The sequence below is a fragment of the Aulostomus chinensis genome, chromosome 19 (assembly GCF_037954235.1).
Source record: "Aulostomus chinensis isolate RoL2024-O1b breed Wild chromosome 19, RoL_Achi_v1.0, whole genome shotgun sequence".
Classification (NCBI taxonomy): domain Eukaryota; kingdom Metazoa; phylum Chordata; class Actinopteri; order Syngnathiformes; family Aulostomidae; genus Aulostomus; species Aulostomus chinensis.
The window spans coordinates 1,937,475-1,948,684 of NC_141338.1; the positions used below are offsets into that span (position 1 = coordinate 1,937,475).

The window sequence follows — 11,210 nt, forward strand, 5'->3', positions numbered from 1 at the left end:
GGGCCATCGTCCGCCGACTTCTAGGAAGTTCAAATTCCTGAACCAAACGTGCGCTGTTTTTTTATTTCCTCAGCCAAGGTTGAAAAGTGTCCTCTGTTTGAAAAGTAACTTTTTTTAAATTGGGACTTTTCTCATTTTCAAACAAAATTTCTAGGATTCCTCCACGCACCACCAGTCGTACACATACCGCATGTTGAGAACCGTTGCACTCGCTGTTCTTTCACTTGTGCTTCCATTTCATGTTTTCCCAACTTTAATATCTAATAACAAAACTGCAAAATGTCATTATTTGAGTGCTAGCTTTATTTTGTAGTTATTTAGAAAAAATTGTACACATTCACTTTTTTTTGGGGGGGGGGGCGAGCTCAATAAAAGCAGAGTGGACAGTCTCCACCGTGCCGTCCCTCCTCATCTACTGTGCCGTTCATCCGGTCTCATCTCATTTCCAATTCCTTACTACGTGTGTCCTTTCACACCTCCTAGGTTTTAGAACAAAGACTACGAATACAGGCTTCCCTGGTGGGAGGGCATCATTCCCTTGAGGGTCAAACAAACAGAAGTTTCACCGCTTTTCCAGCACTGCATCCTCTCTTTGCCTCAAAATAAATCGAGGGAACAAGTTATAGATCACGGCCACAAATGACATAACTTGAAGGGAACAAGATGAGAAATAACACTCACACTTTCGACTGTCATGGAGGGAGCGCCACCGATGAAGTTTATGTAGATAGTCTACATCTGGTGACAGTAATTCATATCAAATTAACACAAAAGTTCATTCTTGTGGCCTGAAAATGACAGAGAACAACTAACATCTTGTGGACTTGAATTAATGGGGGGGGGGGGGGGTGGCCTGGAATAATTGAGTGAACAAGTTAAGCAGTAGTCACCACAAATTCATTTAATTTAGGGGATAAGTACCATATATATATATATATATATATATATATATATACATACACGGAGTATGGTTCCCCCAAGTTCCAGGCCAAACCCGGGCCATGGGGGGGGGGGGGGGCGACGACACGGTCTTTGTTCTCGTCCTCTCAGCGGGGATCAGGGCCGTCTCCACGGTGCAGCTGCAGCCAGGCGCCCCCTTCCTTCTCCCTGCTCCATCAGGCCGCGCAGGCGCACTCGCTCCCCCTGTGCGCTCTACTGTTTGCATTGTGTCTGAACTGCCGGCGAGCTGTAAAAATATTATACCACCGCGGCAATGTCGGGCAGGTCGGTCCGAGCTGAGACCCGGAGCAGGGCGAAAGATGACATCAAGAGGGTTATGGCCGCTATTGAGAAAGTACGGAAATGGTGAGTGGAAAGAGGAGAAAGAACAGCTCGGTTATCTAACACGAGAAAGGCTCGCTTGTTGGGGGAGGAGAGGGAAGGAGCGACAGAGGGATGAAATTGAAAGAAAAAGGACGGGGTTTTTTTGAACGGGATTCACGGCAGATGCACTTGCAGCTCAGGTGCACCGGGGCGCACTAGCGCGGTGCACCGGCCGCCGCCGTGTCGGTTCGAGGTTCCCCCCGCCGGTGCTCGCTGGTTCCTCGCTGGTTTAAACGGCCAGGGTTGAACCCAGAAGCCATTTCGATGCAGTCACATGAAGCCATTGCTGCCTGCCGGAGAGCTCCTCGCACCGGTGGCGGGTTAACGGCTCCCACCGCCGACAACTCTCCGCCCGGCTACAATTTGATGACGGCGCTCGCGAGCTGGAGTAGTTTAGTCCCGTCTGGAGTTTTTAAATTAAGCGCTTTGAGTCGCCTTTAGGTCCGCCAGAGAACAAGGCACGGTGGGGGTTGGGAGAGGGAAGTAGGCTGCTCCAACTGAGAGTGCATGGCCCGACACGCACGGACTCCGTTCCCCGCACAAACTCTCACACTTTTACCGAAGTCCTCCAGGTAGCACCGGGGGAATTAGGAGAACGGGTTGTTGTTTCAGAAGGGGAGTTGTAACCCCGCCCAGTGGTTGATTAAAGAATTCGTCTTATCAGGTGGATTAATCAAACATCCCCCAGGTGAAAGCCAGGATGAAGACTTGATGAGCTGAATGTTGTTGTTTTGTTTTGGTTTTTATCAGAGAAATAAAAGATTTTTAATAATTCGGGGCACTCAAGCACTAAATTATATCTAATTTGTTTTTTCAATTTTAGGGGATTTTTCACCTACAACCTCTTTTACAGACAAGAATATATTTAAAATGAAGTATGCTACAAGCTGGGAAGTTGAATATCAAAATTTTGCAGTCCATCAACAACAGAAAATGTAACTGGATTTTCATTAAAGTGATTTTCATTGTTAAAATGAATCGATAAACCACTGTCCCGTCTTCTCCAATTTGAATATTTGCTGGCTTTTTCTAGTTGATAGAAAGGGACTTTAAAGTGTCGCTAACTAAACTTAAAGTAAATTCAAGGAATTTCTTTTTTTGTTAAGGTTATTTTAACACGAAAAAAACCCAATAACTTTAATGTTATTTTTGGGGTGTCTGTCTCCATCTTATACCATGCTAGTTTATGTCTTAAGCTAAAATGGTACTCGCTAAAACAGTGTCGTGTTACTGTTGGCCGTCGGTTAGCATTTCCTGTTAGCCTCGTTGTTTGGATTAAATCAGCAGCAAAAATGTGAAAAATCCTACACAAAAGTCACAGTTTCAGCTTCTGCGAGCTGAACATTTTCACAATCTTCCATCAAAGTGAATCAGAACTGATGCTTTAATTCAGCTGATATTCGCCCGCCAACTGATATATCAGTATTAGCATACATCGGCTAATATGTAAACCAGGTCATTCGGGGTACTTCAAAAATAACTTTTATGTATGTTCTAAGGTATTTATTTCTCACTAAACCTGTACCACAACTGTAGTCTTTTATGTGGACATAAAAGAACATAAAGCACCGCTAACTAAAAAGTAACGGCAATTAAACGTCGAAGCAGTTAGCGCAGGCTGTTAGCATAAATGATAATTCGGTTGACACTTGAATAGTTTTTTACTTCCTGATCCAAAAGTTGTTTTTAAGGTAAAAATATTTTTAAAAAGCCCAGGTTTCAGCTTTTCTAAGTTGAATATTTGTTAGTTTTGTTTGCCTTCTGTTAAATGAAGTAGCGTTTTCATAGGGTGACCATATTTTGATCCCTGAAAACCAGGACACTCGGCCTGCGATGAGACACTCAAAGTTGCATATAATTTCAATACGTTAAAGTAGGGCTCCTCTGTACGGAGAGACAGTTGTTATATTACATGGTTATTTTGAAATATAACAAAGAAAGAAACAAAAACCAACCCAGGACGGCCAGGACAGGACGTGAAAACAGGGCGTTTGGTCCCCCAAATGTGTAGACATCATGGTTGGACAGATCAGTACATTTGATGATGTAAGACTTGATTGTTGGCAAGATTTTATTTCCATCCTCTAGTCTAAGCTGGTAACCGATGAGTCAACAATGACGAAAAGGTGATTTATTGTTCAGTCCTTGAACGCTCCTGCAGGTTTAACGACCCGCGAGGAACTGCTGCGTTGTGGTCGGGCTTCTCCGCCGTGTTTTGTGTGACCGGCGCTGAGCCTCGTGTGAACGTGTGGCACTGTTCCAGTTTCTGAGTCTGTTCCAGTTTCTGAGTCTGTTCCGGCTTCTGAGTCTGTTCCGGTTTCTGAGTCTGTTCCAGTTTCTGATTCTGTTCCGGTTTCTGAGTCTGTTCCTGTTTCTCTCCGGCTCAGGGAGAAGAAATGGGTGACCGTTGGAGACACGTCCCTCCGCATCTACAAGTGGGTGCCGGTGACGGAGCCCAAATCAGACGACGTGAGTCAACCGAAACACCTGACGATGACGATGACGATGAAAGAAGTTATCGCCTGTTTTCCTTTGTGTTCGTTGTTGATTTCTGTTGAAAGGAACGTCTGTTTGTTTGAGCGTTTTTCTTTGTGTGTGATTTTTATGTTTTAGAAGAACAAGAACAAGAAGAAGGGCAAAGATGAGAAATACGGCTCAGAGTTGACGACTCCAGAGAACAGCTCCTCCCCAGGGATGATGGACATGCACGGTGGGCACCTTTTCATCCTTGTCAACACCCCCCCCCCCCCGACAGAGTTTCTGTCTTATTTCATCTCTCAATTTTTCCCGAGTTCACCAAACCAAACATGTCTGAGACATTCACCCTAAAAAAAACAACCTGTCCTCAGATTTTCGTTTTTAAAGAAAGCTTGGTTTACACCGCGGGCCGCTGTGCTGCGCCATCGAGAGGAGACGGATGTAAACGTCCCGTCTCCAAACGCGGCCTAGAGAAGGCTTTCATTCACGCTGCTCTTCGTTTCCGTCCGAGATCTTCGAACACATTTTGATCGCCATCGTTGTTTTGGTCAGAGTTTTTAGAGAGTCACTTCTGTCCTGCCGTAACCCTGAGGTGCACCAACCTGCAGCAACTTCATATGAAAACAAATCAACTCGAAAGGAAAGTTTGTATCGTTATTGAGAAGTAGCGGTGTGACGACTGCGCCTCGGCAAAGAAGTAACCGCGAGGGAAGTGTAGTAGTTATGGCACACGGGGGGGTCGTGGATTTGTTGAGGACTACTTAAGCGGTGGAGTAATACACGCCGTGGCCTGGCGTCCTTGCTGATGGAGGTGAGTAGTTCCTGTTCTTCTGGACGGAGGACGGCTTCTGTCAGACCTCCTCGCTGGTTTAGCTTGTTGGTGCCAACGTCGCCGCCAGATTTGTTCTTGAACAGCAGATCTTTTTAAGAAGGTTCTTAGAGAAGCTCAGCTTTAATGGACGTTTTTCTTTTGTTGTTGTTGTCATTAAAACCTCAAACTAAACAGTAACCTGACACATCACCGTCAAACTCACTTCAGCATTCAAAGTGTTACATTTGACTGTGAAACCTGCAGAGCCACCAATTAGTAACCATGGCAACCGAAGGGCTTTTAAATGCATCTTGGGTGGAAGTACCAGAGTCATGCCAATGCTAGTGATGGAGGCCCAAACTGTTGAAGTGTGTGTCTGTGTGTGTGTGTGTGGGGTCTAACATGAGCGTGTTCATGTCTTAACGCCGGTAGTGACTCCCGTCTTTATTCCAGATGACAACAGCAACCAGAGCTCCATCGCCGACTCGTCTCCCGTCAAACAGGAAAACAGTTGTAGCACCAGTCCGGCGCCGGAGCCCGCCGGCGTGTCTCACCGTGACAACAGCGAGACCAAGACTGAGCAGAGCCCTGATAGCAAAAGAGGTTAGTCTCTCTCTCTCTCTCTCTCACACACACCACCTCAAATCAAAGTTCTCCTCACAGTTGACAGTATCACAGTCGGCCAGCAGGTGGCAGTGTTGCCTCACGGCTGGTTACCGTGAATAATGTGGTTTTCCTCGTGAATCGTGTCTCAGGTCCTGTTCAGGTTTGAAGTGGAACCAGTAACTGGATTTCAGTATTGTTTTTTTTTAATTTTAGTACTGATGCCTGAAAAATGCTCAGCTGGCATGAAGTAGGACAGTAAAAAGTGCTGAGTTTGCTTCATTGTGGTTCTGATGTGTTGATGCCCTACAATCCTCAGGTAAGAGTATCCCGTCATCAGAAACCTCAGAGAGAGCGCAAAGTGCCAAGAGAGACGGTCTGTCCTCAGGGGACAAGGACTCTTCAGACAGCAAAGCCACTCAGGTACGCCTGTCTTTAGACCACACCCACAAATAGTCACCTCTGTATTCAGGTTCTACGAGGAAATGTCTGAGGCGAATATCCACCTGAATCCATCTTGAGCCACTTGTGCGAAGGTTGTGGAGGTAGCAGGGAGCTCCAGGCTTCTCTTTCTCTGGCCACATGGACCAGCTCTGACTTGGGGGTCCCGAGGCGTTCCCAGGCCAGTGTGGAGATAGAGTCCCTCCACCTGGTCCCGGTCTGCCCCGCGTCCTCCTTCCAGCTGGACCTACTTGGAACGAGGCGCTCCGATGGCATCCTGACCAGATGCCTGAACCTTCAAACGCAAAGGGGCAGCGGCTCGAGTCAGAATCCTCACTGAAGGCGGAGCTCCTCACCTCGTCCAGTCTTCCTGAGGCTCCTGGAGAAACCCCTCGTGTTCAAGGTCTCTCTTGTAGTCACGACCCGCATTTCACAACGAGAGCAGGAGCAGTGACGAGCCGGTAGATCCGGAGCTTTGCCTTCTGCCTCGGCTCTGTTCTTTGTCACAGCGCTGCAGTGAAGGAATGCAAATCTGCTCGCGCTGGTCTGATTCTCACGCTCCACAGTCACTCGCTCCCTCGCCAGACAACCGGACCCCAGATGGTTGAACCTTTCCTGCCCAGAACCGCAGCCTCGGGTCTGGAGGTGCCAATAATCATCCCAGCTGTGACGTGATCCTCACACCACCACTCTTGATTCACAAACCCCTGCCTGCTGAGGGCGGTTTGTGGTTCTCCAAAGTAGATGCACCATTATTCGTGCGCCAAGCACCATAATTGGTCCTCTTCCTGCCGGCCAGCTGCGGGACGCGTGTGCACGTGAGCCCTGACTTGGTGTCTTATTCTGAGTTAAGACTGGAATGTTCCTGAGTCGGAGACTCGTTAGTCAGGAACCAGGCCGGAGACTGAGAACCTCTCTGGATGGACTGAATGTGGCGTGTCAGTGTTGGACGTGTTGCTAATGATTGTCTCTCCTGTGTGGCAGGACCTGGAGGAGGAGGCCCCGCCCAGCAAGAAGAGCAAACTGGAGTCCTCATCTCAGGACTTTGAGGAGAGTTAAATATTCGGGCTGAGTCGTCTCTCTTTCCCTCCCTCTGCTCCTTCCTCCATTAACTCTAGATGATTTAGGGCTAATGGACTCACCGCCTTTCCTCCCAGAACCCCCCCCCCCACCTCCCCTCTCTGTCCGAACAGAGGGAGAATGGACGTCTCTCCCCCTTCCTCCCTTCTTCCCTCGCTCTCCCTCCCTCCTTGATGGCCCTTTCAGTTTGCCCGAACACTCCTCGGCCACAGAGGGAGAATGGATATTACCTCTATTCACTGGTCCCCTCCGTGCTTCCTTCCAGTTCTCCATACTCTTCACTAATGCCAAGAGAAGCTCTGAATCCAGGCTGCAATCCCTTCGGTGACCAGGGGCAGCGCTGCGAGCCCGGCCAGGCCAGACCACAAACACTGATCTGCATCTGTGACAAAAACACTGGGGATCCAGATCGGGACGAGGATCGACCCGGGCGCTGCTCTGAGACTCTTTTTCAACATTTTACTGCTAACGGTTTAGCTGGAGGCTAACCTGGTCTCAGATCAGCGGCTGCGGGGGAACCTCCGCCCTCCGACCACGTCACTTCAATCCTCCTGATCCGCCTCCTGGTAGACTAATGTTCTATATTTGTTTAGGAAATGTTTAGGGTTTATTTCTCAGGAGGGTCAATGCACTGTTATGGTATGTCACAATCGATCACAGATAGATTTGCTGCTGTAGTGAACGTCTTTTTTCTCTATCCATGACAAGTTCTCCTTTCACACATTTGATAAAAGTGAGTAGAGGAAGAGGAAGGCGGCTGCGCTGGTGAAGATTAACTCTCGGATAAGTCGTGAAGATGAGCGTCGGTCCTGAAGGTGTGCCTTGAGTTGCTACGATTTAAAAACACATTTTAGGTCAAGCAGATTTTGAATTACAATTCTGGTGCCATGTTTTCTTCTTTTTTTTGCCTTATAATCTCTCAAATAATCTTAATTTTCTCAACAACAACAGTTTAAGTCAAAGGAAAACATTTTGGTAAATGGTTTGCTTTCCTACCGAGAGTTGGATGAGGAGACGCTAGATCGCTGTTGGGTTACTGCCAGGACACGCTAAACTTAGCTTAGCATATCTTAGCGTACCAACGGGAAGAAGAGGTACGCTGTTAGCATGCAGCGTTTTTTTTTTACAATTGCGTAGTTTTCTTTTCAGGAAGTCGTGACTCCTCACTGGGAAATAATGCGAAACGCCAGAGATTCTAAAAAAAATCCAAGACAGCGTACGGTTACGTGATGTCCAGACGTGCCAGTGGGCGTTTCTTCATCCTCAACAAAGCCAAGCTAGCTGTCGCGTCCTGTCTTCATGCGATGCTAAGCTAAGATAAATACCCCCTGGTTTTAGTGTTGAATTTTCTCCGGAGAGTTCAATGAGAAGATTAATGCTGCTCTCATGATGTATCCTAGATAGCATTGAATTGATGCTAGGAGACTTAGCGTAGCATAGTAGAAATGGAGGAACAGCTAGCGTGCTACTGTCTGTACAATAACTTGCTACTCTCAAGCTAATTATTTCGAAGGTTTTTTTTTTTTTGCCCCCCCCCTTACTTTTCCAAAATCATACCTAAAAAAGTGCACCTAAGCCGTGATGAAAAAACAGGATGTGTCTGTCATATTTCCCTGTCTGTTTTCTTTTAAAGGGAACAACCAGGGTTGCTAACCGTCCCTTATTAGCCGAGACGCCTCCTATTTGAGCTAAAAGAGGCGCATGCGCGTCAAATACGGGACGGTTGGCAACCCTAGGACCAATTAAAAAAAACGAGGTGTGGTCAGTCAGGAGATTTAGTGGCGCGCGTGTGAAATCGATTCTAAAGTCCCAAAAAAAGCTGGGCTAAATTTTCCTGATTACTTGCTACCCTGATGCTAAGCTAAGTGTCCAGCCCTGGTTTTACAGTCCCGTTGTCTACACAGTGTAGCTTCTTTACAGCTGGGATCATCCAACTCTGCAGGAAAGCGATGACGTTCTTTTGTCAAAATGTCAAATTTTCCTGTATGAACAGTCGGAGACTGGAAGTGGACCCCCCACCACCCCCACCCGAGTCTTTGTACTTGATTTCCTCTCCAAACGTTGCTCCTGCTCCTGGTGACGCTGAGTGTCTACTGCAGATAGAAACTGACCAGTTCTCCCGTCTGCTCCACCATGGCGACTGCAGCCTGTCCTCCTCTCTTTACTGGGTTCTGTCACTTCTCAACGACTGACAAACGTTCCTGCATCAGAAGGGTCCATTCGTCCAGTTGTGCTCCCTCTTCAAGGTGCTGTCTACCGGCTGAATCCATACGTGTGTGGCACCCAGCGCTTGGTTTTTGTGTAATTTACTTGAACTCAACCGTACGGATTCAGACCAACAATGTAAAACCTCACACATGGAAGATTTCTCTACCACGGCTTGAGATCAATTGAATCACTGCAAACTAATCACAACGGGCTATGGAAGTACTTTTACACCATTACATGATCAGACTTCAGCCAATCAGCATTCACATGGATGGAGAGAAAAGAAATTTAAAAAAATGACAAATGTCTCAGTTTAGAGGATGGATTAGCATATACCTCATTCCCAGTCCAGCAGCGCTGGAACTTAAAATGCTATTGTATTGACATTAACCATTATAATTAGCATTATATACACTCAGTTTAAACAAAAGTCACCTATGTTGTAGCTTTCACCTGATCGAGCCGATTGCTTATAGTTTGCTCATTACTGTGTGTAAAAAAGAGCTGTGAGATATAAAACTTGTATGTTTTTTTTTTTCTTGGGACCATTTTGTTTCACTTTAGATCTTGTACAGATTTATGGTTTGGTTTGACTTATTTATTCCATCAGTAGTGCTTGGTTTTTATCCTGTCCAATGGTTTTGTTTTCTTAATAAAACTCACAAAACTTTTCGGCGTTTCCTTCTTCACCGACAGCCTGGTTGATCGACTCCGCGGCGTTTACCCCCCGACCAGCTGAGGTTCCACACTTGCAATAAATTCTGCCTTTTTTTCCCCCCAATATTTTTTTTGGGGGGGGGGGGGGGGCAGAATAGTCCATTATGTCTTTGTTGCCATTTTTTTCCCTGTGTTTGATAATTTGCTTAATTTCTATACAAAAGCAATTAACAATCAAAAGCAATTAGTATGCGAGCTAGAAATTGCGGGATTCTGTCCCAGTAAGTTTGTCTCACCGAACTCGGCAACAACAAATGACAATGAGCAAATACCACCAGACTGTGGCTCTGCAATTACAAAGAGGAATCTGTGGTTGCCAACCCTGTCCCTCTTGGAGCCTTCAATGAATCCCAAAACGCTTTAATTTTGTCAGGAAAACCTTGATATTTGAATGCAGGGACCTCAGCGGGTGGCGATGCTGTCGTCCTGCACCCTTCCAGCAATCCATCCCGACCACGACCATGTTCACATGGTGACGTCTCAAGAATGAGCCTGATGTACTAAACTAAACCTGGTGTTAACTGTTAATCTGTAATCATAAAGCCGCCCTCTGGATTCTCTGCTGCTGAACAAGTGGGCAGATTAAATTGTAACAAGCGTTTCAGCAGCTCAGCCACGCTCTCCTGCCAGTTGGAGAGTGGGTTTAGTGCTGTTTGACAGGTAGTTTGGTGCACATAAAAGCCGCTACAGATCAAATAAAAACAGAGAAGCAGCTTGTTTTCTCAGTTCTTCTATTGGACTGCTCAGGAGTACAGAGTACATAGAAAACATGGACATTGTACAACACGTTGACATCTGTAAAACGGCTACGAAACCATTTATAGATGCTGCCTGAAACCGTTACATATCAAACATTCCACAATAATTAGACGCATCACTTATAAAGTACACAATGTTTTAATGTCTATACAAACGGGCCTTTATTTACCCTGGAGTGGAAACCTCCTCATACAATGTCAATTTTATCAACAGGGCAGAAAAATAGGATGTAGTACACATGAAGGCTGTCTTTTGTGCCATGGCGCTGTGTACACATTCATCAGAAAGAAGATTCTGATTAGTATTTACAGAGACGAGTGTCAGAGGTCAGTCACATCCTGTAGAACCGCTGTTTTGATCCAAAATTGTGCTTAAACTATGGTCAGTGTTGCTAAACAGGGCTGACCTGAAGGAAAAGTTCAAGATTTTGGGAAATTCTGTAAGCTAGTTGAGGTTTGACGCCGATGAATGTGAGGCTGCAGGTTGCAGCCAGTTAGCTAAGCTTAGACTAGCAACAACTAGCGCAGTTTTGTCCGTCAGTGACAAAATAATTCTACTGTCCAACACTTTGTTTTATTAGAACATAACACCAACATCTAATCTATTTAATCTGAGATAAAATTGTTAAAATAATTGCCAATTTCACAAGAAGTTTAGTAGTTGGACAGGACCATGCCAGTTGTCTCAGAACCAGTCTAAGCTAAGCTAAGCTAACCCGTTGTTGCTCCAAATTCCAAACTTTGTACTAAGCTAAGTTGCTATAGCTTCCCTTCTTTTCCGATAGAGGTAA

The 11,210-nt window shown here is 46.1% G+C and overlaps 1 protein-coding gene across 5 annotated transcripts; it reads left to right on the forward strand.

Moving 5' to 3' along the window:
- The first annotated feature begins 1,114 nt into the window (after positions 1-1,114).
- On the forward strand, positions 1,115-9,615 carry bcl7a (BAF chromatin remodeling complex subunit BCL7A). 5 transcript variants are annotated; one of them, XM_086187882.1, is made up of 6 exons: positions 1,115-1,305; positions 3,711-3,792; positions 3,937-4,033; positions 5,066-5,215; positions 5,535-5,638; positions 6,641-9,615. In XM_086187882.1, the coding sequence occupies exons 1-6, from the start codon at positions 1,214-1,216 to the stop codon at positions 6,713-6,715; spliced, it is 600 nt and encodes a 199-aa protein (XP_086044008.1). In that variant the 5' UTR covers positions 1,115-1,213; the 3' UTR covers positions 6,716-9,615. The 5 variants fall into 5 exon arrangements, with proteins under 5 accessions (XP_086044008.1, XP_086044010.1, XP_086044009.1 ...); XM_086187884.1 differs by lacking the exon at positions 1,115-1,305 and adding an exon at positions 1,816-1,895; XM_086187883.1 differs by lacking the exon at positions 1,115-1,305 and adding an exon at positions 2,086-2,258.
- Positions 9,616-11,210: the final 1,595 nt, after the last annotated feature.